General features: G+C 45.8%; 1 protein-coding gene across 3 annotated transcripts; it reads right to left on the bottom strand.

Moving 5' to 3' along the window:
• Positions 1–1,076: 1,076 nt before the first annotated feature.
• On the bottom strand, positions 1,077–26,596 carry si:ch211-269c21.2 (carbohydrate sulfotransferase 8). 3 transcript variants are annotated; one of them, XR_009930525.1, is made up of 5 exons: positions 26,311–26,596; positions 20,331–20,533; positions 3,666–3,706; positions 1,624–3,547; positions 1,077–1,365 (listed from the first exon to the last, which is right to left on the bottom strand). XR_009930525.1 is itself a non-coding variant. In XM_062462688.1 (4 exons), exons 2-4 carry the CDS (start codon positions 20,506–20,508, stop codon positions 2,462–2,464), a joined length of 1,305 nt encoding a protein of 434 aa, XP_062318672.1. In that variant the 5' UTR covers positions 20,509–20,533; positions 26,311–26,596; the 3' UTR covers positions 1,476–2,461. The 3 variants fall into 3 exon arrangements, 1 of the variants encoding a protein (XP_062318672.1); XR_009930526.1 differs by lacking the exons at positions 20,331–20,533; positions 26,311–26,596 and adding an exon at positions 4,109–4,229; XM_062462688.1 differs by lacking the exon at positions 1,077–1,365 and having other exon boundaries at positions 1,476–3,547.
• Positions 26,597–27,889: the final 1,293 nt, after the last annotated feature.

Below are 27,889 nucleotides of genomic sequence, written 5' to 3'. Positions count from 1 at the left end.
TGACACTCCTTTGCGGTATAACTATGTGCGCACTTCATAGCGCCGATGGATTCCAGTGTTGTTCAGCACGTGTCTATGTGGGAGCACATTACAACTGGGTTTTCAGCTTGCTCTGTTGACGCAAGATAGTGTATGTTGCTGCAATGTTACGAGCTCTGGATAAGACATATTGCGTTGTTGATGTGTTCTGTTTCCATTTAACATAGGCTAAATGTCTCTTTGTATTAGTTAAGCCAAGCAAGGATACCGAGCGATACACACAACGTCTGTTAACACCGGAACTCGGACTCCAGTGTGTAATTCTCCTTTTCCATTTGGTTTTGCCGCGGGCTCAGTCTGAGCACGTGTCTTCCTCTGCTTCGAATCAACAGAAGGCCTTGATTTTTTTTTCTAATTAAAGAAACCCTGCAGTTAGTTCAATTAGATAAAGTATGGAAAAGATGTTGTGAATTTAAAGATTTAAATAGCTTGTAAAGTCACCGCAGGCGCTGACAGTTAATTTCCTTAATTTATGAATTTCATGCGGAGTGTATGATGTGAGAGAAAACGCAGCTCAGTGGTTAAAGATGCCTGAATCAGTTGGTTTTTAATCATTGTGAACTGTCTCTGTAATGGTCTAACCAACAGTTGTGATGGTTCAACTGTGCTTAAAGCTTAGGACAAAAAAACAAAAATCCCTTTTAAATTCCCTGCGAATTTGATGATAAAGTGCTTTAAGCTACACTCGAAATGTTATTTACTTACTACGTTAATTATCTGACGATGTGGTAGTTTACCATGTGCGTAGTTGACAGGTTATTGAAAAAGCATGAAAGAAAGGGATACATGGTGCTAACTAAAAGTTCTCACAATACTGTATAATCATCACAACATTACATTTCATGTTATTGGAAGGACATTATACTATCACATATTTCAAAGTTATTGGAAGGACATAATCTCATATTGTCTGAACACTCACTCTCCCCCTACACCCTCAGCACCCCACCTCTACACCCCTCCTGACACAATGCCTTGGGGGGCACTGCCTGATGACAGGACCCCCTGCCCCCCCTCCCCTGCACCCCTCACTCGTGTCTTCAGGGTAGGGAGAAGGGACACATGGAGACTGGGCTAGCAGGGAGACAGGGTGAAGGTAGCTGGTGGTCTGTGTGAGACTGGTCTAAAGTCAGGTTGGAGGACACAGGATGCTGGACCAGGGTACAAGGTCAACCTGAGCTTAGATAGAGGATTTGTTTGGAAAAGCGTTTTAAAACATTTATTGACGGCAAAAGTGCTTAAAAACAAACATGAAATGGCTTTTTTAGGACTATGAGATTTAAATATAATTTCCTTTGTTGGTAGGCATATTAACCCTCGTGCTGCCTTCGGGTCACATGACCCAAAGGTTCATAACGAACCATCGTTGTGTTTACCCAATTTTACCCAATACAAAAACAAATACAAATAATTTTCTTTTAACCATTCCAATGTGGGGGGTCTGACACAGCCCGACAGTTAAAAGAAAATGCTTCACTTTGTTTTTGTATGAGGTAAATTTGTCGCAATACGACGGTGGGTCACAATGACTGATGGGTCAGAATGACCCGAAGATAACACAAGGGTTAATAAAGCAAAAAAAACTATAAGAATAATAATAATACAATTGCACTCTGACAAACATCATTCATACTGTCACGTTGTGTGGTCATATATAATCTATCTTCATATTGCACCAGTTGTTGTCATGTCGATATCTTCACACTGCTGCAGTCTGTAGGGTGGATGCTCAGAGCAGAGGCTGAGGGTGGGTACATTCAGAGCATTCATGTGGGACAGCAAGGCTTGACAAGCTTCTTAACATCTAATTTACCTAATTATAATTGACTTCACAGAAGTCGTGGTGTTTCAAAAGGACACATTTACATTTAGTCATTTAGCAGACGCTCTTATCCAGAGCGACTTACAGTAAGTACAGGGACATTCCCCCGAGGCAAGTAGGGTGAAATGCCTTGCCCAAGGACACAACGTCATTTTGCACGGCCGGGAATCGAACCAGCGACCTTCTGATTACTAGCCCGATTCTTTAACCGCTCAGCCACCTGACTCACCTGACACAGTGCTCCATTCTCAGACTGCTAATAGAGGTTTTCTGTCACGTTCACGTGAGACCATTATAGAGTGCTCCAATCAATGCCTGCCAATCAATACCACTTCAGCAACCTACGGTAGTATACAAGTGCATCGACCAAGTAAACTAGCTTGTTCATTTCCTATGAATAATAACATTTGAAAAAGCAGTAAACTAAAATGTTATAAGACCTGTGCTCAAAACAGTCAAATAAAACAAGCATATATCACAGTCTAATATCACGATTAAGAACATTTAAAACATTGAATGTGTCTGTAGTGCTTGTTCAAGGCCCACAGGATAATCTCTCCACGGAAATGTCAACAATCTCAAACCTGGCAACCCAAGCCTTCAGTACAGATCTATGAAGGGTTTCGGGTAGTTGAACATCAGATAGTCCATGTAGTAGAAGTCATAGGCCCTCTGCCTCTCGGTTGAGTTCAACTGTGCAAAGTAGCGCTGGGTAATTCTGGCGGAAGTTCTCTCCGCATCAGGGTTCCTGTCTTTGAAATCGGGGAAGGTGAGGTTGCTGGGCGCTCCGACACTCCGCAACAAGAAGTTGGCCTCGTCCTGAAGGCTTTCGAACTTCCCGATGAAGTCGTACTTGAGTAGGCAGGGGCTGCACAGTTGGCTGACGGGCTCCCAGTGGATGTCCATGCCCACCGGCCTCCGCACGTCCAGCAGGTACTGGACGAACTCCCGGAAGGTCACTCCGGCACCCGTCCTCAGGGCGTCGCGCGTCGCGTTGGCACGGTACCGAGAGATGATTGGCCGGCCAAACACAGGGTGGTAGTAGGAGTTGGGGCTCTCGAACTTGTCCCTGAACGCCGAAACCAGGCGTTCAAACGGCTCCCGGACAAACAGCACCTTGGTGTAGAGGCGGAGCCTCTGGGCGATGCCGGCCGTGTCGTACGCGTCCAGTCGGCGCAGACGGTTGGCGTAGTGGGCGTCGTCGTGGGCGATGCCGTGGGTGGAGGCGGCGCTGCCGTCCAGCACCATCAGAACACGCTTCCAGTTGGAGCAGCCGGCTTTGGGAACCTCACAGTACAGCAGGCCGGACCTGTCCTCCACAAAGACCCGCGCCACCTGCCGGCCAGACGCCTCTGTCACGCTGGGATGGTACTTAGCACAGACCTCCCGCAAGAGCTGTCGACGGGACTCCTGGCTCCGGGCCAGAGCCTGCTGGTGTTGATATTCCTCCCCTGAAGGGGCGCCAGTCTTTAGCAGCAGCTTCCTGTGGCGTTTGGTGATCGGTAGTTTTGTGTTTCTGGCTATGTCTTCAGAGTTTAAGACGGATGGGCCAGGCAGCAGCTGGGAGGCAGTGGGTTGTCTGGGGAGTGGAGGCATGGAGGGTCTGGTCTCCACCTCTGGTCCATCTCTGATACCACCCAAGCCAGGGTCAGATCTTTCCATCCCTGCTCGATCCACATCCTGGCCCTGGGGGGGCAGAGCAAGTCCAACACATGAACGGGTACAAAAGCGTGATTCATCCAAATTCCACAAGATGGTGCCATTTCATTGTTTTTAGTAGACCACAGCTTGCAAACAAGCTTACCTTCTGAACTGGCCATCTCGGAGCCCCCACAAACTTTGCACCTGGAGACAGCAAGAGAAAGGAAGAAAATAATTGAACAGGATGAGAGAAAAACTCTCTCACATAAATCAAGAACAGCTTTCTGAACACAGAACAGCCGATGTGCCTTTGCTCGGTGACTGTAACCATTGACATTTGCTTGCACAGAGAGAAAGTTCGAAGCTGTCGTACGCATAACTCAGTTAATATTCTCCTGTCCTGATCAAAGATGTATGGATACAGCTGAGATTACAATCTTCTGATGAGAAGTCATGTTCCAGGAAGGTGCAGCGTGTTATAGACGGAGCTGCTGGGAGATGACTGGAGATTAGTTTAGATCGAAAGAGCATGTGTGTGAGAAAAAAAACATGAACAAGAAAGAAAGAGAGGGTATGTGTTTGCGAGTTTAAAAGATATTGAGTTACGAAGATGAAAGATGTGGAAGGATTTCCCACATCCTCCTGGGCTGCTCCCTTGTGAAACAAGACTCGAGCACAGAACATTTACATTTGAAGTTTTGTTCTTTTAACCGACGTTTAAATCCAATGAGGCAAACAGAAACCTTGATGCTTAGCTTAGCAACCAACTCCACGTTTTTGAAGCTGCTCATTGTAATTTTGTCACGGTTACGGAAAACATTTCCATGTGTCTTTGGAAAAACAAATGACAAGGCAGAACAGGGACAGAAATCATTACAGCGTCAAATATCCATAAGCGCTGACTCTGCCTAATGCAGTCAGCATCATCTGGAGGTTCTGGCCCAAGACAACACGAGGGAGATACAAAGTACTGACACAAGAACAGCATAATACTATGTATGCAATTATTTATTTTGCATTACTGCTAATGGTAGTCCATCTTGAGTGCTTTGAATAGCTTATTACTTTGCAAACAGACATTCAAAACATAGAGAAATATCAAAACGTCAAATATTGACAAAATGATATGAGGTTGTATTGCTGCCCCAGACAACCACTCACTGAGCTTCTCTCCTGGATTGTCTGGCCTGTTTATGGACATCCAAGCCTTCACACATTCAGCAGAGAGAAGTGAGGCTGGACTGGGCCTGCTGCCTGGATGGCTGAGAGACTGGAGGTCATTTACAACCCTGACCCCATATTTACTGCAGTGTCTTTGCTCTGTATCTGATCTATTTCTGCTCTCTTTACTTTCTCTCTCTACCTTTTTTCTCTCTCTCTCTCTCTCTCTCTCTCTCTCTCTCTCTCTCTCTCTCTCTCTCTCTCTCTCTCTCTCTCTCTCTCTCTCTCTCTCTCTCTCTCTCTCTCTCTCTCTCTCTCTCTCTCTCTCTCTCTCTCTCTCTCTCTCTCTCTCTCTCTCTCTCTCTCTCTGACGCTCTCTCTCTCTCTCTCTGCTGTGCGTCACTGCTGCTTTTCTTTGCTCTGTGTTCAGAAAATGAAAACCAAGGCTGAGGTGTACGACACTGTTGACAATGCTCAACAGGAGCATTGTCAACTACACCACTCTACACCACTCTCTCTCACACATACCCACCCACACCCACCCACACACGCACACACAAGTACACACAAGTACACAAACAGGCTTCAGCAGAGCTCATGCTTCCTGTGCCAGTGTACTGTGGCATCCAGATGGCCTCACAGCAGACCATCACAAGGTTAGAAACTCGAGCTGAGATGTCACAGGAAAGACGCGACAAACCACTGTGTCACCGACCATTATTTCAGCTCATCGTCGACGGCAACGTTGCGTGGGCGACTGAGCTTGACACGTTTCAGGAGAAGTGAGGCTGGAAATAGAGACACTGCGTATGAGGATGGATGTTAGAGGAACTATTCTGGGATGGCTAAATCGAGGTGTGAAAGCGAGGAGGACGTCAGCAGGGTGAGGAACACGAGACAAGCGTGTGTGACTGTTACAGTAGAGTTCAATTACCACTGTCTTGGATTGTCTCTGTAATGAGAGGCATCCCACTCCAACTGCCATGTTTCTGTTTCTATTTCAGAGAGACGTAACCATGACACCTGCTGCCTTCCAGAATCCCCCCCCCCCCCCTCCCCCTCCCTTTTTTCCTCTGTGCCAAGAATCATTCACAAGCTCCAAGTCCACACCTGCCAACTTCCTTGTCCTGTCTCTCCAGAACAAATTAAGAGCAAAAACATTATGCTCCGAAATTAGGGGTATGCGCACACCTAGAGACCCCCCCGCTTCCTTCCCCTCCCTTCACCAGGGGGATCGGAGGAGGGAGTTGGGGAGGCAGGGGGGTTAGGGGAAGGGGGGGTGTGTAGAGTGACAGCATGTGTCAGCAGGGCCGACAGGAGGTCTGTGTGGATGCCGTCACAGTGATCCACATGGAGCCTCTGCCCATCGATTACATGCCAGAGCATGCTGGTCATGGCGGGGACGACTTGGACAGGAGGGCCAAGTTGATCTGGAGAAGAGAGATGAAGGAGAGAGGGGAGAGGGAGGAGAGAGAGAAGAGAGATGAAGGAGAGAGGGGAGAGGGAGGAGAGAGAGAAGAGAGATGAAGGAGAGAGGGGAGAGGGAGGAGAGAGAGAAGAGAGATGAAGGAGAGAGGGGAGAGGGAGGAGAGAGAGAAGAGAGATGAAGGAGAGAGGGGAGAGGGAGGAGAGAGAGAAGAGAGATGAAGGAGAGAGGGGAGAGGGAGGAGAGAGAGAAGAGAGATGAAGGAGAGAGGGGAGAGGGAGGAGAGAGAGAAGAGAGATGAAGGAGAGAGGGGAGAGGGAGGAGAGAGAGAAGAGAGATGAAGGAGAGAGGGGAGAGGGAGGAGAGAGAGAAGAGAGATGAAGGAGAGAGGGGAGAGGGAGGAGAGAGAGAAGAGAGATGAAGGAGAGAGGGGAGAGGGAGGAGAGAGAGAAGAGAGATGAAGGAGAGAGGGGAGAGGGAGGAGAGAGAGAAGAGAGATGAAGGAGAGAGGGGAGAGGGAGGAGAGAGAGAAGAGAGATGAAGGAGAGAGGGGAGAGGGAGGAGAGAGAGAAGAGAGATGAAGGAGAGAGGGGAGAGGGAGGAGAGAGAGAAGAGAGATGAAGGAGAGAGGGGAGAGGGAGGAGAGAGAGAAGAGAGATGAAGGAGAGAGGGGAGAGGGAGGAGAGAGAGAAGAGAGATGAAGGAGAGAGGGGAGAGGGAGGAGAGAGAGAAGAGAGATGAAGGAGAGAGGGGAGAGGGAGGAGAGAGAGAAGAGAGATGAAGGAGAGAGGGGAGAGGGAGGAGAGAGAGAAGAGAGATGAAGGAGAGAGGGGAGAGGGAGGAGAGAGAGAAGAGAGATGAAGGAGAGAGGGGAGAGGGAGGAGAGAGAGAAGAGAGATGAAGGAGAGAGGGGAGAGGGAGGAGAGAGAGAAGAGAGATGAAGGAGAGAGGGGAGAGGGAGGAGAGAGAGAAGAGAGATGAAGGAGAGAGGGGAGAGGGAGGAGAGAGAGAAGAGAGATGAAGGAGAGAGGGGAGAGGGAGGAGAGAGAGAAGAGAGATGAAGGAGAGAGGGCCCTGCTGTGCTTATTTAGCAGCCAAACGGCAGATTTAGACCTGAATCTGTTAGGGTTAATCTGTCTCATCCACGCTTTACAAGCACCTTCATCCTGTCTCATAATTTCCATCAAGCTTTCTCTGCGGACAAACTGTAAACTGGATAACCAAACAGCTGAGGTGCACAAACAAACAAACAAAGCAGAATGTGCAGAGACAACAACACAGGTGTGCTTCCTGACATGTGACCCTGCTGAAGGCATTCCCTACACCAGCAGCCTGATCTCCTTTCACACCGTCAGCTCAGAGCCTTGCACCTGTTCCAAGCAACCTTGCACACCACAGCTGAGCCAGGAGCCTGGGAATGCTACAGGCTAATGATAGCACAGGAGTACTGTCTGTCTCTCTCTGCCTCTCTGCTTCTCTGTCTCTCTGTCTCTTTCTCTGTCTCTCTCTCTCTTTCACATGTTGTGGCAACCAAGGAGGTCAGAGTGAGGTGTGACCTCGTATAACTACAATAGATCCACAACCAGGGACATGGTCAGCACAAAAAGCCTTTTATTAACAAAAATCTATTCATGAGAATCAGTTTCAAAAGAGCCCAACTTCAGTTCCTCCTTGAACGAGGGAATTCCTCAGCTTACACGGGTCCTGTGTAGGGCTTTGCCTGGCGACAGAGATGAGCGCAAAGGGGATTACGGCACGGACAGCTGTACTTTGCTGGATTCCAGCTCTCACCCATTCGGCACCAGCTTTGTACTCAAACTCCTAAAGTCTGATGCTGGTCAGCCTTTATCTGCCGCTCCCCGAGCAACTGACGAGGCACAGCTGCGCTCCTCGCTGGCTGACTGTGGAGCGGGGAGAGGTAAAACCTGGCCTGGATCATCTGTTCCAGGGCTGGCCTGGATCACCTGTTCCAGGGCTGGCCTGGATCATCTGTTCCAGGGCTGGCCTGGATCACCTGTTCCAGGGCTGGCCTGGATCACCTGTTCCAGGGCTGTTCCAGGTCTGGCCTGGATCACCTGTTCCAGGGCTGTTCCAGGGCTGGTCTGGGGTACCGTTGGCTCTGTTACCGGGCTCTTGCTGTTTCAGAGGTCATGGGTTGCCATAGTAGTGTGTCTATAAACAATCATGAACGCAGGAACACAGGCACTTCTATCTACACGGATAAACAGGATTTACATTCAGGTATCTCAGTAAATCCTATCAGTTCTAACGCGGTTGTAATGTCTAGTGCAATCAAATGAATAATCAGCAGTATTCTTGGTGAAAAGCAGTGACCTATCAAAATGCCAATTCATTTTTAAATGGATCAACAAAGTAACTTTGACACAGACATATGCCTCAAGAGGAAGAATTCTTCAATACTTCTAACCTCCATCACACAGACAATAGAGACAGCAATTCTAAATGTCATTGTGCATAAATATAAATATATGTATTCTCTGCATATTGTTAGGATGAAAGCATGCCATCCAGTAACTTACTACACGCAGAGTGGAGGACGCATTTGGAAATATGCGAAAGTGCCTCTGTTGAAATGATTGAGGATCACCACTGTAGAGACCTGTCATGTGATACTGGATTCCATGGAAGCCCAGTAACCAAAGACTGGTTGAAACTAACGACACGTTGGTCACTATGACAGGAACTCATAAGACAAGAAATCAGAGTTTGGATGTTAGAGGCGACACATGACAAAACACATATAGCAGCTGCAAGTCAGGTAAGCGAACATGACAGAACAGTGTGAAAGCTTCAGAGAGTTGCTTAACAGGGACGAATCTTCCTGCGTCTAACGTAAGTAAGAAATCCATAAAATTCCTGCTCGTAAATCATACATACATGTGTCAGATCCTGTTAAGATAGGGAGCATAAAAGCATACTTCCTCAGTTCAGACACAAAACACACAGACTCCGTTTTTAATGTCTCAGTCCTTTGGGTGCTGATCTGCTGAAGTTGGTCTCATCGCTGCAATTTTCTTAGCGTCAGCAACTACAAATAAAAAGGGTCCAAAGTGATGTTGCACTATACAGAAATAAGTTTGCTACAATTCCCAAACCAGATGGTAATCAGGGTTATTCTAACGCTTGCAAACAAGCAGTAAGTGATGGCTGAGCGGTTAGGGAGTCGGGCTATTAATCAGAAGGTTGTTGGTTCGATTCCTGGCTGTGCAAAACGACGTTGTGTCCTTGGGCAAGGCACTTAACCCTACTTGCCTTGGGGGAATGTCCCTGTACTTACTGTAAGTCGCTCTGGATAAGAGCGTCTGCTAAATGACTAAATGTAATGTAAGATGGATTTCAGATTTTCCTTTCGAGAAATCTTCTCTTGGCAGAGGCACTTGTCACAAACAGAATGTGCGTCTCCAGTGTTGGCGTGGTCGTCAAAGTGTTTAAGATGGCCCAGAACAGGTACCCTACAGTCACACGTGTGTATGTTTGTAAGTGTGCATGTGTGTACCACACACTATAATGCCTGTGCTGTTGACATGCCGGGCCTTTCTTTCTGCTATCGTTACGAAGTTGTCTCTGAGCTTGCGTTCCCCAGACCCTTTATTCCATCTCTCTGATTCAACTCGTTAACTCCGCACTGAGAGGGGAAACATTGTGACAGGTTTGCTCGCTCACCAGCGAGTGGTGGAAGCCTTTCAAGTCACACTGAAACGTTTTGAAATATTCATAACTGTTCCATCAATAAAAGATAACCTTCGGCGAGGTTGAAAGGGGGAGTCCAGGGAGAAGTGGGAGAGAGAGTCAGGGAGGTGGAGAGGTGAGGAGATAAGAGCTGGCTTTCACTGACCGCATTTTCCCAGCACCCCAGAGACTTGCCCATTACCAAATCAACCAGGGGCATGATATGCTGAAAACCATCCCAGCGGGACCACCAAGCTGTAAACTCTGACGCTGGTAGCATTTAAAAAATAAGCTGTAACTTCATTTATCAGTAACAATCATGTCCAGAGTCGTGCTCATTGATTCACTAGTTTTTATGTAAGAAGTTGTAAGTGCATCCAAAGTTAAAATAGTTCCTGAAATCCATTGTTCTTCTCCTAGTCCCAGGTGAAGCACAATAAAGACTCTTGAATGGATCCAGTACTTCCTGAGTACCAGCTCTAATAACTCTCGCAATATGCAGATGAGATGTTAATATTCATAAACCCACAGTGACCTTTTATCCTGTTGCGTTGCACATCTAACTAGTCTACTGACCTTGGGCAGGTTGTGAATGAGAATCAGTCCGGCTACCGTCCGCAGCTCCAGAGGCCATGGTGTCCTCCGGCCTTCTGTCCTCCTCCAACACCCTGCCCTGTCCCTCTGTCCTCCTCCAACACCCTGCCCTGTCCCTCTGTCCTCCTCCAACACCCTGCCCTGTCCCTCTGTCCTCCTCCAACACCCTGCCCTGTCCTTCTGTCCTCCTCCAACACCCTGCCCTGTCCCTCTGTCCTCCTCCAACACCCTGCCCTGTCCCTCTGTCCTCCTCCAACACCCTGCCCTGTCCTTCTGTCCTCCTCCAACACCCTGCCCTGTCCTTCTGTCCTCCTCCAACACCCTGCCCTGTCCCTCTGTCCTCCTCCAACACCCTGCCCTGTCCCTCTGTCCTCCTCCAACACCCTGCCCTGTCCCTCTGTCCTCCTCCAACACCCTGCCCTGTCCCTCTGTCCTCCTCCAACACCCTGCCCTGTCCCTCTGTCCTCCTCCAACACCCTGCCCTGTCTAGACTGTCCTGGCAGAGCCTTCTGTTCAAGGTCTCTGTGTGTCGTGACACTTTGTTGATGCTGTGTGCTTCATCACTCTGCCTCCATGACAGGTCTCAGTGTCTTCTTGGCAGAAAGCTGTCTTTGTCAAGCCTTCCCAGAATGCACTTCAGTCTCTGGCGCTCAGCTCTTATAACGTCCCCCTGCTCTCACTCCCCTCTCTGTCTTTCCTTCCCTCATCGTTAACTGATGGTGCTCCTTCCGGAACTTTCTGTTCAGAAGTAGTCAGCCAGGTGTCTGAGCTCCAGATTTGAAAGAGGCTCTGCTTTGACTGAATGGTGTCAATGTTACCAGGTTTGGAACTTGCTGGTGCTACGTGCTTTCAGAGTCTATGCTGTTCTTGTAAGTGTTCACACATACACACACCTATACAAATACACCCACACACAACACACACATGCAGACACACACGAGCAGACACACACACACAACTCACACACACACACACAAGCAGACGCACCCAAGCAACTCACATACACACAATGCACACATGCATACACACACACAAGACTCACCCGCACACACATACTCAAACACAAAAACACAAGCCCTGTTCTCTCTGCTGTATTATTCATCTGGTTGTGTTATTCATAGGGCTGTGGTTGAGTCTATTCAAGGCAACGACAAGCGAGATAATATGACGCCGGGATCTGAGAGCACAAAAACAAGCTGATAAATAAAACAGCAGGGAGGGATCCATCTGTTTAGGTAAACCAGCGCATGATTACTGATAAAACGAGTGTCTGCTAAATGACTAAATATAAAACACATCACCCCGTCCCACCAGCTCAGCCTTCTAAAGGTTCGAGACAGACACAGAGGTACAGTTGATCTCCGAGTGAGGAGACAGGTCATCTACATCTGATCTAGCCAGATCTGGACATGTGCCCTTGTTAGGAGGTGATCGATGTTAGTTGCTTCGTCTGTGAGCGTTCTTAATGCCTTGGCTCAGTGTTTGGTCACTCTGTACCCCCCCGAGGTTTCCCAGAGACTCGATGGAAGCCGTGGGAGGGAGGTCAGAGAGGAGGGAGGTCAGAGAGAAGGGAGGTCAGAGAGGAGGGAGGTCAGAGAGGAGGGAGGTCAGAGAGGAGGGAGGTCAGAGAGGAGGGAGGTCAGAGAGGAGGGAGGTCAGAGAGGAGGGAGGTCAGAGAGGAGGGAGGCTGAGGGAGGGAGAGGGAGGGAGAGGGAGGCTGAGGGAGGCTGAGGGAGGCTGAGGAACTTGGTAACGATGTGGTGTGTGTCACACTCACTTGAGTGTTTGGGTTAACGCTACAGGAGATCTAAGCTGTCGTCTGTGTCGACGGGACAAAACAGATGCAAAACAGATTCTATTTCTGTATCGGTCCACTGTCTTCTGCAGATGCATGTTTCATGAATCCATTAACATAACACCGACACAATGTGACCCTGTGTTCATTGGAACTGTGTTCATTGTTGTCCCTCCCCACTAGAACTGTAGTATGGATATACTGTGGTAGTTAAATCATCATCAGATGAAAATAAGGTAGTATGGAATTAATCATAAGCAGAAGAATATACTGTAGGATGGAATATAATGTAGTTAAATCATCACTCAAAGAATATGCAATAATAATATATTGTAGATTGGAATACTGTAGTGTGGAGTCTTATCACCAGAAGAACATATTGCAGTATTGGGTATGTAATTTAGAATAAACTTTTGTATGGAGTTTACTGTAGCATGGAATATAATGTGAATATATTGTAGTATGAATATACTACAATATATCATCACCTCATGGACATATTGATTGTGGCTTTTGCAACCAAAAAACAACATGTTTACAAACGTCTGGCCAGATATGTATATATATAAAGAAGACACTTACAATTCTCTTTTAAGCCAGGGGATTCTGAGCCCATGGACTGTGATTTAAAATCACTACAGGTCTCTAATGGTTCTGTGATGGCTAAATTAGAGAGCCTGTAGGTCCATCAAAAAACAGACTCTTTCTGACCTATTCACTCATAAAAACCACAATAAATACATTACATTTTCTATCTAGTGTCAGAGAGGTGAAAGAGGCAATTAAGGCGGTAGGAAAGTCTTTTAGCTTGATAGGCTGTCAGCATGAGATAATGTGTTGTGGTTCAATGGACACTAATGCATCCAAGCCCATGAATCTCTACGTGATGTTCTGGGACTTTAGGAATCTGACAGTCTAAATAGTGTGTGAGAGATGCTGAAAATGCAGAGTAATAACTAGAATACATTATTGTGACAAGCCCAACACCAGGGACAGCATTAAGATGGGCTATTTGGCAGAATCACCAATGCAAGTGAATCACAAGAAAGCGAATGTTTAAGGTTAGCCACATCCAATCACCAAAGGTTCAAAGTTCATCATCTCATGAATAGACATTCGTTTAGCAGATGCTGTCGTCCAAACCAACGAGATGGACAGAGACTGTGGATGGCCCCACGCTGGCGTCAGGCTCAGTTTCAGGTGAGTTCCAGGTGTACCGTGTGTCTTTAAGGAGCAACAGAAAACAACTCATTTCTATTCCAGACACGAAGACTGCAGCTCCCTCTCTCCATATGGTGGCTCATCTTTCACACAAACGACACTTAAAATGAAGCCGTAAAAGTTCTGCAGAACTATCTGCATTGTTTATGCAGGTTGCCATATGTTCATCAGAATCATAATCAGATAGGGTTTTAATCGCCATGAAAGTTTGCACAAAGGAATTTACTTTGGCTTAAATAAGTGGTGGTTAAACAAGTCTAACTATACTATACAAAAAGTGCAAAGTCTAATGAACTAATACTAACTAATACTAAGGGGACAGGTATGTATAATACAATTCATGTAATTCATCTAAGTAATCTGAGATCACTTCCAGCATAATACTGTACGTTATCCCTTCTATAAGAGTGTTGGAAATTAGTGGGAAGGTCCTCTGACTTGAGTTTAGTGTATGTTTTACCATAAAAATATTAAGAGCAGGTAAGACTGATTTAGAGAGTTTTAATCTGCTTTAAAAATGTAATTACTAACGAATACTTTTGCACTGGAGCACGATTTTGTAGCAATTTTCCTAACATTTAAGTTAAAATGTTTTGATATTGGGTATTTTGTGTCATTGTATTTTGTCTATTTTTCCTACTTCCTCTCCTTGCCTGCTGCTGATCAATAACATAGCTACCACCACTGTGTTGTTCTCTCTCCTCCCAGGGGGGGATATCTTACAGTAATATCAAAACATTTTAAGGGTTGAACGTGCTGTGACAAGCGTGCATTAAGACATAATCACATTATTTAAGTAATTGGGAACAAGATGTTCTCTGTCAATGGCTACAGCTAACTCTGCAGTAGTCATTTAGCAGACGCTCTTATCCAGAGCGACTTACAGTAAGTACAGGGACATTCCCCCGAGGCAAGTAGGGTGAAGTGCCTTGCCCAAGGACACAACTTCATTTGGCAGAGCCGGGGATCGAACCAGCAACCTTCTGATTACTAGCCCGATTCCCTAACCGCTCAGCCACCTGATATACTTTGATATTACTGTGCCTTTCAACTATTCAGCTTCTCGTTGCTACAATTAGTACTTTGAGTGCCAGCCAAACTTATTTGAGATGAAACTCCTCATGCATTACAATAACACATACCAACAGCAGCAGCACAGCCATCACCCGCCTCATAGTCACTAAATCCAGTCAGATTAATTATCTATCTCTTCGGTGCAAGACAGACAGAGGCTCCTATAGAGACAGACAGAGGCTCCTATAGAGACAGACAGAGGTTCCTATAGAGACAGACAGAGGCTCCTATAGAGACAGACAGAGGCTCCTATAGAGACAGGTAGAGGATCCTATAGAGACAGACAGAGGCTCCTATAGAGACAGGTAGAGGCTCCTATAGAGACAGACAGAGGCTCCTATAGAGACAGACAGAGGCTCCTATAGAGACAGGTAGAGGATCCTATAGAGACAGACAGAGGCTCCTATAGAGACAGGTAGAGGATCCTATAGAGACAGGTAGAGGATCCTATAGAGACAGACAGAGGCTCCTATAGAGACAGGTAGAGGATCCTATAGAGACAGGTAGAGGATCCTATAGAGACAGACAGAGGCTCCTATAGAGACAGGTAGAGGATCCTATAGAGACAGGTAGAGGATCCTATAGAGACAGGTAGAGGATCCTATAGAGACAGGTAGAGGATCCTATAGAGACAGGTAGAGGATCCTATAGAGACAGACAGAGGCTCCTATAGAGACAGGTAGAGGATCCTATAGAGACAGACAGAGGCTCCTATAGAGACAGGTAGAGGATCCTATAGAGACAGGTAGAGGATCCTATAGAGACAGGTAGAGGATCCTATAGAGACAGGTAGAGGATCCTATAGAGACAGGCATCAGTAGCCCTTTCTTCCCTAAAAGACTCTGGCCATGTCAACCCGGGTTGGGCAATGTCTGGTGTGGTTCACCCTCTCTACTGTGGTTCACCCTCTCTACTGTGGTTCACCCTCTCTACTGTGGTTCACCCTCTCTACTGTGGTTCACCCTCTCTACTGTGGTTCACCCTCTCTACTGTGGTTCACCCTCTCTACTGTGGTTCACCCTCTCTACTGTGGTTCACCCTCTCTACTGTGGTTCACCCTCTCTACTGTGGTTCACCCTCTCTACTGTGGTTCACCCTCTCTACTGTGGTTCACCCTCTCTCCCATCTCTCTATAGTCTCTCTGTCTTGGGCTGAGCTGCACTTACCCTGCATGTGAGCGAGGAATATGAATTAGATCTCTGCATCTGAGCTTGAGCAACACCTCTCCCTCTCTTTCTGGGCTGGGAGCTCATTCGGTGTAGCAGTTTATTAGACGAGCGTCCTTTCTTCTGTTCTGATCTTCAATACTCTTTTTTCACCCGAATTTGTCAAATCATTAGGTTGCTTTGTTCACCGTGCAGAGGATGCAAATAACGCCTCAGCTGAACACGCCAACTGATTAAGATTCATACAGTCCAAAACACAGGAAATAGACTTACGAAAGACATGCAAAGGCCACGCTGCCTACCGCAAAACAACCATCCAGCGCAGTGACAGGTGATGTCTGGCCAATTAGCTTGCGCTTGGTGTAGCGCAGGAAGTGGAACTAGGCAGCCTGTTGTCTGAGTTTCTCCTCCCCCCTCCCCTCCCCTCCCCTCCCCTCCCCTCCCCTCCCCTCCCCTCCCCTCCCCTCCCCTCCCCTCCCCTCCCCTCCCTCCTCCTCCTCCTCTGCTTGAGAACGGAAGAGGGGGTGAGCAGAAGAGGAGAGAAGTCTGAATCCTCAGAATGTTTTCCCACTGACATCACAATGTTCCATTCTGTCTCTGTGGGTGTGAGGTTGTTCCCAGTCCATGCTAATGGACCTGAGACTGCTCATCTACCACTTGGATAAAAGAGTCTGCTTAATGAATAAAATGTAAATGAGGTTCATCGCTCTGTGTGACCTTGTGACCCCTTCTTATCTTTCTAGGAGGAGGAAGGTTTCACGTCTCTGTGGCGTTCCTGAACTTTGACCTCAGTCTAAGAAGATCAGCTCCTTCCTCGGAAGATTACTGTATGGTTCGGATGTGGTATAATTACTACACACTAATTACAATGTGTTGTGAGGAGAGAGACACAACACTCTATTTCCTTTCTGTGCGCGAAGGGCACATCTTTAAAGGCATCAAACCAACATTAACCCATAACCTTGTATAGATTAAGGAAACTCCAGTTCATTCTAATCAAAAGCTACTCCTTGATTATCAGCTAGCTATTTAGGAGTAAGCAAGGAGAGCCCAGGAGATCAGTGTAGTATGATGAAGACCCCCTCCTGCCAAGGTGATGACCTTGTGTTATCGCTGACTCAATGCCCATATGGTAAGAATGTGAGTACAGTAAGGCTTCTGTCAGCATCAGTTAGGCCATGAAGCAAGGTAGAAGTGTTTTAAAAGCCTGTTTAAATAGTCTCCCCAGAGGTCACTATATTTGCTGTGGAAAAAGACTGAATTATCTACATATATAATACAAGCGAATGCACCCATAGCAAACACATGGTGTGACTGTACATGACAGATTTATAATCATTCGTCATCCTCATTCATTCTGCAACTGCAATGTGTGCCTGCTTAACACCCCTGCATCTCTAGTTGGGGATCATTCATAATTTGTGTTTTGTTCGTCGTGCAAATTGTCACACACACACACATCAGCATAACCATGAGTTAGTTCGTTACCGTAACTCTACATTCCTCGGTCTCCCCCACGCATGGGGAATGTCTGTGGTGTGTCCAGAGAGAAAGCAACATCTGCTAGCCTTGTAGGAGCCATCCCATAATGCACTGAAGTCCACTGTCTACCCACCACTATTTGTACTCATGATGTCACACTCCAGGACAGGAAGGGTTCTGTCCTGGAACAGACAACCGCTGTCTGGTTCATGTAGCACTGTTAAGCATGTGTCTGTTAGTCCACGAAGCATTAAGGATAACAAGTCACTGACATTGAACATGTTGATTATGGATTATCTAAATAGTCTCACAGTTACTCAGTTATCGACAAATCATGAGAAGTTTTCACTACAACACTAATCTAGCACACCTGATTCTAATAATTAGCTGGTTGGTCAAGTAACTAGTGTTGAATTAGGTCAAATAAGTGTGGTTGGAGCAGAAACCAGGAGGCAGGCAGCTCTCCAGGAACAGACTTGAAACCCCTGGTATTGATGCTGCAGAACATCCACAACAGTATAGATGTAGCAGCACATCCATAACAGTATAGATCATGCAGCACATCCACAACAGTATAGATGTAGCAGCACATCCATAACAGTATAGATCATGCAGCACATCCACAACAGTATAGATGTAGCAGCACATCCATAACAGTATAGATCATGCAGCACATCCACAACAGTATAGATCATGCAGCACATCCACAACAGTATAGATGTATCAGCACATCCATAACAGTATAGATCATGCAGCACATCCACAACAGTATAGATGTAGCAGCACATCCATAACAGTATAGATCATGCAGCACATCCACAACAGTGTAGATGTAGCAGCACATCCATATAGATCATGCAGCACATCCACAACAGTATAGATGTAGCAGCACATCCATAACAGTATAGATCATGCAGAACATCCACAACAGTGTAGATGTAGCAGCACATCCATATAGATCATGCAGCACATCCACAACAGTATCGATGCTGCAGCACATCCACAAATATTTCATGACAGAGAATCAGAAATCTGTTTTCGCGGTTAACTGAGCAGACAAGTTGACTCGGCATAGATACGATTGGTGCGTAGAAAAGAGTAGGCCCAGGATTCAGGCTCCAACATCCTCGTATTCTGAGGTCTGCTTGAATAGATGAAAGTATAGAACAGTAGAATGTGTTTAAAACACACAGCAGGCAGGCAGACACTAACAGCCTTACCCAAGAAATAACCTTGACAGAGAACCAACAGCTTGAACTCAAAATTAATTATGACAAAATAAGACCCAATGAAAATGTCAACTGAGGTATTTTTCTATTGAGCGACCACATTCTCATTGTGAAGAGACAGTGAGGCAGCCTGTGTAATGTTTTTGTACCCTACTGGTAGTCTATCCCAGAGTGGACCACCCACAGAGAACATTAATTAAACCTCCCACTTGAAATTAACTTGCCGTGACGTATTTTTGTTTTGAATTTCTCACATGGCATTAGGTCACTTCAAACATAAAACCTGGCACACAGGGTGCAAACGAGGGAGAGAAGGGAAAGGAAGGCTTTGTTGTGATTAAATGTGAGTTTTTTTTAGCAGACTCACCTCAGTTTAAAGCAGACAGTGTTGAAAGAGGCCTGGAACTAAACTGGCACTATTTCACAGGCATTCAAGCGACCGGAGGAAGTTGAGCAGGCAGAGGAGATAATTACACAGGGACCCTATTCACAATGGTTCAGGTGGAAATAAGATGTGAATATATATTAATCCCGCCCCCTCATCTTAAAATGCTGAATGGAAATGTAGTTATATACAAAAAAAGGTTTTTAGGACCATGCCTCTCAGTGTAGGAGGGGTTAAGTGGCAGTTAAAATGGCGGGTTGCAGAGTAAGCAAAGCAAAGGGATCGAGTTTCACACATCTGAAACAGAGATGTGATTGGTTCAATTAACGAAAAAACAATCTGGGACAGCGTGAGTTACTATTGCTCTGGGTAATCTCATTCAGCACTCAGTCCCTCCCTCCCAGACAATGAAAATCAATAAGAAGCTAATCAATTAGCGCTGTGGGAATCCCAATCAGATGAGGAGGCTAGTGAAGAGGCCTGACAGAGCACAGCAGGTGCTGCGCAGTGGACAGGCTTTAGGTACTGAAGGGCTTGAGCCCTCTGCATGGATGTACCAGGGTCAACATGACTCCCCCTCCCCCACACACACACACACACACATACACCCTGCTGTTAGCTTTGTTAATCTCCTGAGCAAAAAAAGAAGAATGATTTCAGGAGGCACAGCACCAGTGTCAGGTCCCACTGTCTTGGCCACGCCCGGGTTGGAAACCTGGTGTGGAGGCTGATGAGACAGACTGGATATCAGATTCCCAGAATACTACTATAAATTCTATATCTACTACATAGAAAAAATGATCACACATGTCTCAAGACCATCTCAATCCTGCAGACTGGCGGGAAATCAGCCTCTGTGGCTGATCAAATCAAATTCAAACAGGGGAAGCGACACAGTCACCGACAGAGATGTCTCTGCACCAGCTCCTCTGCGGGAGGACTGACCTGCAGTGTGCTGACCTGGGGTGTGCTGACCTGGGGTGTGCTGACCTGGGGTGTGCTGACCTGGGGTGTGCTGACCTGCAGTGTGCTGACCTGGGGTGTGCTGACCTGCAGTGTGCTGACCTGCAGTGTGCTGACCTGGGGTGTGCTGACCTGCAGTGTGCTGACCTGCAGTGTGCTGACCTGGGGTGTGCTGACCTGCAGTGTGCTGACCTGGGGTGTGCTGACCTGGGGTGTGCTGACCTGCAGTGTGCTGACCTGCAGTGTGCTGACCTGGGGTGTGCTGACCTGCAGTGTGCTGACCTGCAGTGTGCTGACCTGGGGTGTGCTGACCTGCAGTGTGCTGACCTGGGGTGTGCTGACCTGGGGTGTGCTGACCTGCAGTGTGCTGACCTGCAGTGTGCTGACCTGCGGTGTGCTGACCTGCAGTGTGCTGACCTGCAGTGTGCTGACCTGGGGTGTGCTGACCTGCAGTGTGCTGACCTGGGGTGTGCTGACCTGCAGTGTGCTGACCTGCAGTGTGCTGACCTGGGGTGTGCTGACCTGCAGTGTGCTGACCTGCAGTGTGCTGACCTGGGGTGTGCTGACCTGCAGTGTGCTGACCTGCAGTGTGCTGACCTGCAGTGTGCTGACCTAGGGTGTGCTGACCTGCAGTGTGCTGACCTGGGGTGTGCTGCAGCATCTCAGACACGTCCTGCAGGTGCACGAGGAGCAGCAGGGAGCCGGCCACCAGCAGCAGCAGGAGCCACAGGGAGCAGTAGAGGGAGCAGGGCAGCTTCATGGTGAGGGGCCTCCTCTTGCCACACGGGGCTCCCACAGTCCTACACTCCACCCCGGGCATCCCTCCACGGCCCTGGCCTGGGAACCTGGGGACAGGACAGAGGAACCAGACTCTAGGTGAGTTTACTGTAAGAGAGATTAGGACCAGGCTGGAGGTGGACGGTATATGGACCAGTGACAATGACACTATATTACTGTTGCTATGCAAAGAAGTAAGTATGAAGTATGTATGTACAGTACCAGTCAAAAGTTTGGACACATTTTCCCATTAATGGTATATGTATATGTGTGTGTGTGTGTGTGTGTCTGTCTGTGTCTGTCTAAGATATATATAAGATAGCTATCTAGTTAACTATCTAGCAGAGTTTTGTGTGTGAGAGTGTGTTTGTGTGTGGACGTGTGTGTTTGAGTGTGTGTTCCGTGTGCTTGTGTGTGCTTGTGTGTGTGTGTGTGTGCCTCTGTGTGTGTGTGTGCTTCTGTGTGTGTGTGTGTTTCTGTGTGTTTGTTTGTTTATTGCTCAGGAACCCCTGAAGACTGAGCTGACTGCAGCTTGCCGTTCCTCAAAGCCCAGGAAGCCTTTGTCTCTGGCGCACGGTCAAACACACACAGCAGGTGTGACTAGCAACACAGATCAGCTGTTCAGGTAGGCCTACACACACTCACACACACACACGATCGCACAAAAAAACACACACATAATCTCACACACGGAAACACACTTCCAGCCATTTGCTCATTTACTCGTAGGGGAATGAGAGTGAAGGTAGATGATCCTGGGCAGCTAGACAGCAACCTCGCCCTTCATCTTCTCTGGTGTGTCGGCTGTTGATTGCTTTTCCTTGAAAGGCAACTGAAACTTTTCTCTAGGGGTGATTGTTTTCCCCTCTCTAATCTTCCCTTTAGTACTGAAAATGATGGGTTGAATATTACCATTCTAATCTGTTAGGTGTCTAGTTTGTATGCCAGCTGCAGGCATCCATATTGATCTACTCAATAGGGACAGATATAATTACAACAGTGACATTTTGTATTATCAAAGCAGATTCATTGAACCACAATGTGTTACCCTGCTCTGATATCTCAAATCAATACCTTTTACAATGCTGACTATTAGATTTCACACAGATGTTCATCTGCGTTCAGCGTGTGGGAATACAGTTTATGTTAAGGTTAATTACATTAACTACCGTGTAACTTCATAGCAATATCTATAGTAAGCATACCTATATAGCTACGAGGTAGTTAAAGTAACCCCTATGTAAAGTGTTGTTATGTAGTTAAATGGTTGTTAATGTATCCTTCATGTAAAGTGTTGCTACTTAGTTATAGGGTGGTTAATGTACCCTTAATCTAATGGATGTATCTTATTTACACCTGAACTGCTACCTGAAACTAAGACCAACTCGATGAGGGCTTACACACACACAACCACATCCAATCATATATACACACACACACAACCACATCCAATCATATATACACACACACACAACCACATCCAATCATATATACACACACACACAACCACATCCAATCATATATACACACACACACAACCACATCCAATCATATATACACACACACACAACCACATCCAATCATATATACACACACACACAACCACATCCAATCATATATACACACACACACAACCACATCCAATCATATATACACACACACACACACAACCACATCCAATCATATATACACAAACACACAACCTAAATGCCTACACTTAGAATGTTTGCACAAAAGAATATTCACCTTACAAGGGATTTTTGTCAAAGGGATGTCATATATATTTCCTGTGACCTGGCTTGTTCCATCTCAGAAGGGCTTGCTTGCCATATTCAGTAATCAGAGGTGTGATTATATAACATGATAATTATACCCTGACTCCAATCATTTTTACATGGTGCTAAAGAACAATTGTTGTGATTGTGAAAGCATTTCCCTCCTCCGACAGCTTTTGATTATTAACACTGCTTTCAACGAGATATATTGTTCATCGTGTTCATAGTTCATATACTAGTCCCTTGACTTCCTTTGTTCAACACTTCTTTTGTTGTTCCTTTGCCTAACCATTGCAAACTACAGGACCAGGAAGCTTATTTGCACATTTAAAAAGGTGCCCGCTATGCAACCTCTCTAATTTGATTTAAAAACTAAAACCTTTTTCCTATTGGTCAATAGTAATTGTATTTAGGTATTGAATACCAAATCAGATGACAGACATCAAACCGTCCAGGGAAACACAATCCTGTCTCAGCACCTGGACTGTTAGCAGTGGAAAGGGTATTTCCTGTTTCCTGCCTGCTCGTTTTGATTGAGTTTTAACTCTGGTGGAAGCGACTTTTATCAGATCGGCCAAGAATGCCGTATCCAGCTCAGAGTCCCGTGGTGACAGGATCACTATGACAGATGGAGAACTCACACTGAGATCAATAGCTGTCTGCACACACCACTGGACAGGCTGCCTGAGAAACTACAGACAATCATAGCTCTCTCAGAGAGAGAATGATGGAGGTGTCATCCGCCATTACTCACAGCAGTAACACACAGTAGCCCCGAGGTGGGTCATACACACTGAAATAGGAAACAAAAATATTGAAGCGTCCAAAATGTGTCAATATTGTGACTGCAATGCGATGAGCCCCTTACAAATAGAGTTTAGTGAGAGACCCTGGTTCTACTACGGAGCAGTTCTACTGGTGACTCTAAATGGTATTTGGACTGCCAAACATCCATTTTATGTGTTGGGTACATCTATACATCAATATAAAAAAGTACTAAAACAGCTAAAAATACACCAACAATCTGCTCAAGGTGGTGTGTTGTGAAGGAACGTCCCTTGTTGACTGGTCATAAAATCAGCCATACTGGAAGAGAACAAAAAAATAGCAGAGATATTTTGTTCTTTGCAACACGCCGATTCTGCTCTTCTAGGGCAATGAAATCGACATCTAACCTTCATAATACATGTTTAGCTCAACACCATGCAGAGGATGCAGAGCACAGCAGAAGCCAACATAAGATTATTTGTTTCATCAGAGATGATCATGGATTTAATCTCCCGTGTGGACCTCAGAGAAGCGTGTCCTGTGCCCTTTACTGTGGTGGAGGTATGACACTTCTCAACCCTGGGGATTAAGGGATTATATCTCTGATGTTGTGATAGAGATGCATGAACCCCTTTTATTGTGCCTCTCCCATTATTGATCTATCTTCTCCAGCAGTATTATGACAGGATTATGCAGCCGTGTGTTAGCCCTGACCCGAGGACTGAGATTGACAGAAAGTAATAATTCAATAGAATCTGTGAAACCTTGCGATACGACACGACCGATCTAAACTGGAAGCATCAGTCATCGTTGCTTTTGAGAAGCGAGACTTCCCTTTAAATCACACTGCAACGTTGTTACTAAGGAAAGATTTCACCTGATCCTCCACTTGAACTCTGAAGAAACAGATCAACAACGTTTCAACCTAAACTTTTCTCTCTATTGTGAGATAGTCAAGCGTCAATATTACCCATTTTCCTTGTATTCAGGGTCTTGATTGCTTTGCTTCCATCCAATAAAAAGGCTTCTGAAGGGAGCCATAGTTCCTTCTATTCAGCCACAAAGACCTCTTTCAGTGCCTCCTTCAGAAAAACGTGAGGATATTTCTTACTGTGGAACATAGGCTATTCACTGGATTTTATAATCCAATGAGAAATAATGAGGTTTTATCAATACTGTTTGACACAGGCCTGTCAGCAATCTTCAGTAAATGAACCCCTTAAATGGAAAAAAGCCTAACACATGGTTGTAATCAGTCGAATTTTTACATGACAGAAATGGGCCCAAGAAACTATACAATAACCTCTTTGTGTACATTTGTTTTGCACAAACTGGAAGAAACCCTTCCTACCCTGCCAATTGCTAATTATGTTGTTGCTTTTTACCACACATCAACAAATGACTCTTCGTTAAAACACCAGTGGAGAGTTACTGAGGTAAGCTGTGATAAAAAGCTCTAGAACTTTATGTGTCTGTTCTCCAAGGAAGCCTGCCATCCATTAGCTGCGATGCTAAAACATGGAGCTAAAAGATGCATGGCTGATCCCAACCCTATGTCCTGAGTGGAAGAAACACATCACGCCCATCTCTCCACAAACACACATTCCAATTGCATGTCCATCCCAAGAGGGAAGATAAACAAAACCGAATGACAGTAAAGGTCACTGTAACAGGAGGGTGTCCTCAGGGGGGAAGGAAGAAGAGACTGAAACCTGTTTCAGAAAGTCAGGGGATCGTTTGGATGTAATATTAATGGTCTCACCCTTGAAATAATCGCCCTTTGTGGCTTATTTGACGTCTCCGATGCATAATAAGGGAGTGTGGTTTTTCTCATTAGCCAGGTTCGGAAGCATTGTATTTCCTCTGAGACAGAATTTAAGGTCAGATGGTCTTGGTGGTAATTGAATCTTTATACCTGATTCAGTCAACACGCTGAAATACTTTACCATATTATGATCTAGGCTGTGGTGATTAAGCTTAAGAGCATTTTTATGGGCATTTTGATAACCCTACAGTACTGCTAAGCTACTCCCTATCATGCAGCAGATTTAATAAAGGAGGAAGTAGACCGGTCATAGAGGAGAACGTATCAGCTCGTGACAAATCACTTGACATCATGACATGTTGTCAGGTTGTTTCTGACACAGCTGACAGGGTTTTGGAAGTGTAGTGTCTGCAGTGTGTGTGCATGACAGTGGGTGTGAGTGTGAGTATTTGAAATTGGATGACTGTGTGTGTGTGTGTCTGTGTGTGTGTGTGTGTGTCTGTGTGTGTGTGTGTGTGTGTCTGTGTGTGTGTGTGTCTGTGTGTGTGTGTGTGTGTGCCTTGTGGGCTTTGGGAGTGCAGTGCACAGATTCCCAGCCCATGGCAGCGAGGTGCACAGGACAACTATTTATAGCTGAGCAGAGAAATAATTCAGTGAGATCACAGAGCAGGTTCTTCAACTCTTCTTTGACAGAGGAGGCGAGGGGGACTTAACAGATGACCCCCCCCTCTTCCTTCTCTCTTCTCATCAGCAGGCGTGACCGGTGGGATATGATATCTGCTTGAAGCATGATGGCTCCATCCCTCTCTGTTAACAGTCACAGACTAACACTGGAGACATGCATGTCTTCCTTCTGAAAGCCCAGACAGACAATACAGGAAATATCAAGAACACTGTATACTCATCTAATACAATAGCCTATCCTTGAACAGTTTACTGTTCAGATATTCAGTTTATGTTTATATTTAATGAGCCAATATAGGATTTCCTATTCACCAAATGAATAGCAGCCTCTTCATGTCACACTGAGGTCATTTGGAGGGATATTGGCTAGCCCCACAGGTTGGTTTTCATCCCTACTTACTAATTAAAGTAAAGTTGAACGTTTTTTCATATTGGTTTCAAACTCATGTTTAAACCAAAACAACTCGCATGGTACAGTACTAGGTTGTCTGGTCATCATGGTACTGAATACTAGCTTGTCATCCTTGTCATGTTTGGCTGCTGTCTCATCACGAAGTTTCATACGACGCCCAGTCCAGGGCTTGGGATATTCCGTCGTTGACTATTGAAATTGACTAAATGTTTCTGTCTAATTTAGTCCTAGTTCATGAGAATGAAGAACATATGATGTCAAGTTAATACCATGATTGAAGCAAACTCTGGTGTGTAGGCTGCTGTACCATCTTGTAAAACTATTTTGATGTGACAAGTTGGCAAAATGTCCGCACCTATTTGGTTAAATCAAGTCAAGACCAATCGTTACAACACTGTATGAAAATTTATGTATAACGTATTAAAATATTAATTTACTAACCTCAGAAGAAATCACCATTTGGCTTGAGAACTGAAGAGATTGCTTCTCCCGTCGGAAGTGAATGTTCTGCTCTTGTTCGCGGTTATAGATATTGAATTCTTCAAACGTAGGCCTAGACTATTTGACAATGAAAATAATACATTTCATAAAGTCGTCCGTCAGTTCACAGTAGTAGCAACATAGAGAGCCCAATTTCATCGGTGTGAGACGATAGATAAAGCTCGACGGTGACAGGGAGCGCATACCGCTGTAGCCAAGGCGATTTGCCAAATGTGACTAGAGCGCAGAGCGCGCTGCAACTCCCTGCTTCTATTTCTACGAGCGACGTCCCCAGCAGTCCCGTGGGAAGTGATGCCGCTGATACTGCCGTCGCCGCTAAGCAACTGTTACAATAATAGCTAGAGCTTCAAACGACTGCAAACCACAGGTAGACTATTGTTCGTTTCTAGGTTGGTCGACCGACAATTGTAACAAATAAATCATAATAATAAATAAAAATAGGCTACTATAGCCGAGCGCGCATGGGTGACATGAGTGAAAAGTTACCAATATATTCTTCAAACTAAATTCACCAATTCTCTTGCCCTCTGTAATATGCAACCAAACCGGCGTACCAATAAGGGCCACTAAAGCTCGGAATAATATCAGAAGATTGTAAGATCGATGACAGGTTAGTCTACATGGAGTGGTTGTTTCTTTTAGAACGTAATCTGTTTCTGTCAGAATGGGTACCTACTGATGTACTGGATACTTTATTGGGATAAATTAAATAATAATTAATATCAGTGGTATCGCCTATTTGTCGATTTAGCAAGTGACCGATCATAACCTTACCTGAGTTCGCGCAGCAGATAGGCTCGGGGTTGCCCTCTGGTGGTCTGGTGTGGTAGTCACAAACTCACACTCACTGAAACGGTTGTCAAAGCAGAGATGGCAGAAGGACACACATCCTTCACTCAAGTAGAAGTACAGATACTCATGTTTGAACAAGATCTGGTAAAAGTCGAAATGCTGACTACACATTTTCACTCAAGTTGATGTAAAGAAGTATGGGCTCTGACATATACTTTATCACTTTATCTTTGCGAGCCCACTTGCATAGCTCAATCCGCAAGTCATATGTGTTCCCTATGGATATGACAGACCAATTATTTATGTGAGTTAACATTAACATCACTGTTCTCTCACAGTGAAAGAAGAGGATTAGATAGGAAGAGAGGTGAGAACAGAGAAGCCTAGAACTTTTGTAGATTAAAGCAGGACAGAGTAGCCTACAATAGAGCACAGTAGATTCCTCATAAAGTACTCATCAATGATGCAAACGTTTTTATTTTCACCTTTTTGTGAAGAAAAAAAATCAACCTTTTGAAACGTATTTTTGAAAAACTTTTTTTTCAAAAACGTATTATGGAGTGGAGCTGAAGACTAAGATGTGGCAGGCCATGGGACGGCCCTGGAAGAGATGGTTCATTGGGATGGCAGGGTGGAGGAGAGGGAGATGCCCCAGCCTCGGGGCTTGTCTGGGGACACACTCACAGTGATTTATCACTGTGAACACCTGCACCCAGTTACCCCCCCC

This window comes from Osmerus eperlanus, chromosome 5, assembly GCF_963692335.1.
Source record: "Osmerus eperlanus chromosome 5, fOsmEpe2.1, whole genome shotgun sequence".
Classification (NCBI taxonomy): Eukaryota; Metazoa; Chordata; class Actinopteri; order Osmeriformes; family Osmeridae; genus Osmerus; species Osmerus eperlanus.
Note: the sequence above shows the minus strand (reverse complement) of the source record. Positions and strands in the feature narration are given on the sequence as shown.

Coding starts and splice junctions, on each gene's coding strand:
- si:ch211-269c21.2 (XM_062462688.1), bottom strand. CDS start 20,508: ATGCCCGGGGTGGAGTGTAGGACTGTGGGAGCCCCGTGTGGCAAGAGG. Junction 3,707..20,330: donor GATGCTGCAGCACACCCCAG/GTCAGCACACTG, acceptor TGCTGTCTCCAG/GTGCAAAGTTTGTGGGGGCT. Junction 3,548..3,665: donor CGAGATGGCCAGTTCAGAAG/GTAAGCTTGTTT, acceptor CTGCCCCCCCAG/GGCCAGGATGTGGATCGAGC.